The sequence below is a fragment of the Etheostoma spectabile genome, unplaced genomic scaffold (assembly GCF_008692095.1).
Source record: "Etheostoma spectabile isolate EspeVRDwgs_2016 unplaced genomic scaffold, UIUC_Espe_1.0 scaffold376, whole genome shotgun sequence".
NCBI classification, from domain to species: domain Eukaryota; kingdom Metazoa; phylum Chordata; class Actinopteri; order Perciformes; family Percidae; genus Etheostoma; species Etheostoma spectabile.
Genome location: NW_022605594.1, coordinates 254,187 through 256,375, shown reverse-complemented (window position 1 = coordinate 256,375; position 2,189 = coordinate 254,187). Strand labels below are relative to the sequence as shown.

General features: G+C 35.8%; 1 protein-coding gene across 5 annotated transcripts in view; it reads left to right on the top strand.

The window, feature by feature from the left end:
- LOC116686439 (palmitoyltransferase ZDHHC3) overlaps positions 1–2,189 on the top strand; it is a 146,818-nt gene that overhangs the window by 43,808 nt on the left and 100,821 nt on the right. For all 5 annotated transcript variants that reach the window (XR_004331255.1, XM_032511453.1, XM_032511451.1 and 2 more), the window contains one exon: positions 992–1,088. Coding sequence is in view for 4 of the 5 variants with exons in the window: in XM_032511453.1 (XP_032367344.1) it covers positions 992–1,088 (97 nt within the window). In the remaining variant the exon portion in view is untranslated. The remainder of the gene's footprint in view (positions 1–991; positions 1,089–2,189) is intronic.

Here is a 2,189-nt window from a genome sequence, read left to right as displayed (position 1 = left end):
GCCTATTTATCACATACCAGGGATCATGGATCAGTTTCAATACATCAAAATACTCAAAGAGGTCATGTTGCCTCAGGCTGAAGAGGAAATGCCTTTTAAATGGGTCTTTCGCAAGACAATGACCCAAAACACACCAGTAAGTGAGCAAAGACTTGGTTCCAGACAAGAATGATGTTATGGAGTGGCCAGCCCAGTCCACGGACCTTAATCCCATAGAACATTTGCTATTTTTTTGAACAGCCTAATATAACTTTTTCTTCACTTTCTGTAAAGGCATAACACAAACGTGATCAATTTTGGTCATGCTCTGATTTGGAATTGAATGTGCAGTGCCAATGCCAATGCATTGATATTATGGAATTAAAAGCTATTCTAAGGATTTTAAGCATAATTCACTTGCTTAAACACACTGCTATTATTCTGAACACAACTGTATGTCAAAGTTTCCTAAGTTTTTGATTGTTCCAGCCCACTTTAACCGTGGTTGATTGATTAATGACTCTCAGTTCAGTCATACCCAGCTGGCCCGTTATGACAGCAAATATGCCAGATTGAGTACAGAGACAGACTTAGCCGGTGAGTGTGTGTGCTTTGCCTGCATCAACATAATTTGTGTTTTAAGTTAGTAACCTTACATAATTGAGTTGCAGTAATGTTTTTCAAATAAGTGTAATTATCAAGGGTAAGTCCGCTGCGGACAATATGCTTGACTGTGTGCCACTTGTAGTTTTTCTTTTCTTTCAAACTTTATTGTGCGTTTCTCTTAGTTATTCCTTAGTGTTTACTAATACTGAATGTGTTGCTATCAGGGGGCTGACCTAGTCTATAATAAGTCTTTGTTGAAGATAGTACACAGCCTCCATGTTTAATTCCGTATGTCAACCTGCTGTATGTAACTTCTTTTCTACAGTTATTGTTGTCTTGAAGGGTTGATGCAGTATACATTTTCTTTGTTTTTTCCTTAACACTTAACTTGCTGTCTCTCCCACAGTGTTTGCAAACGCTGCATACGCAAGATGGACCACCACTGCCCCTGGGTCAATAACTGTGTTGGGGAGAACAACCAAAAGTATTTTGTGCTTTTCACAGTAAGTTCACTGCAGGAATGAGTCTGCTATTAAATGGGCTGACCAAACTCTTTTGTTATAATCTGAAGTAGGTTGCCAAAGACCAAGTTTTGCCTTGGACAATAAGACGTTGCCCTTAGATTCTTGCTTATTTGAAATGGAAACAGTTTTTACATTTTTTTTGTATTTGTGTAACACTGTGCAACATTGTACTGCATTAAAACAAAATGAATAGATGTTTTAATACAGTACAAATGCAGATGAGAGGAATTCCTTTGTAAATACTAGGAGTGTGATAAGATACCCAGCTGACGAGACGATACACGTGCTTAGGTTCACAAGAATGAAATTTTAACACAATTTTAAAGATCAATTACGAAATATGACTGGAAAAGTTGTCTTTTATTCAATCAAAGTCACTAAATGAATCATGAGCATTGTGAAAGTTTTTTTCCACAAACTCAAATGACTGTATACCTAACCTCTTCAGACATGATGACTGCAGCATGAGTTTCTAACGTCTAATTAAAGTTGTGTGACTTTCTAGCTTTAGTTTCATAAAATAATAAAAAAATAACAAAAATAAACGTCAAACTTTTTTTAGTCTTTTTTTAAATGCAAACCATAATCAAAGTAGTACTCGCTCAATAATCAAAGTGGATAGACAGATACTGGGAAACGTTGGGCTACTATTGTGCTTTAGTCTAGTAGCCAGCCCATAGAGCCCCATTGTGAACCCAGAAATGTTGAGTACACCAAAGTTTTATTGCATAAATATGAAGTATGGGTCCCCAGTATACAGAAAATGACGGCTGCTAATTTTCCTATGTTGAGCAATTTGCATAATTAGCATTATTAGCATAATTAGCATAATCGTCCAGATTGAAAATAGATTTTGAACTTTACAATGATTTTCTACAATATTAGAGTGGTTTAAGATGTTGAAGATGCTAAATTCAATTCTTGCACTTTCAGACTTCAAAATTGTGATTCTATAACAAAATTGGATACATTTAGACACATTTCTTATTAATTTAGGACAAACCTTTAGGTTATTTTCATGGTTAACACAATCGTACATTTCAGTATCCCTGGAGCTCTTGCTCTTTGATGTGAATGTTG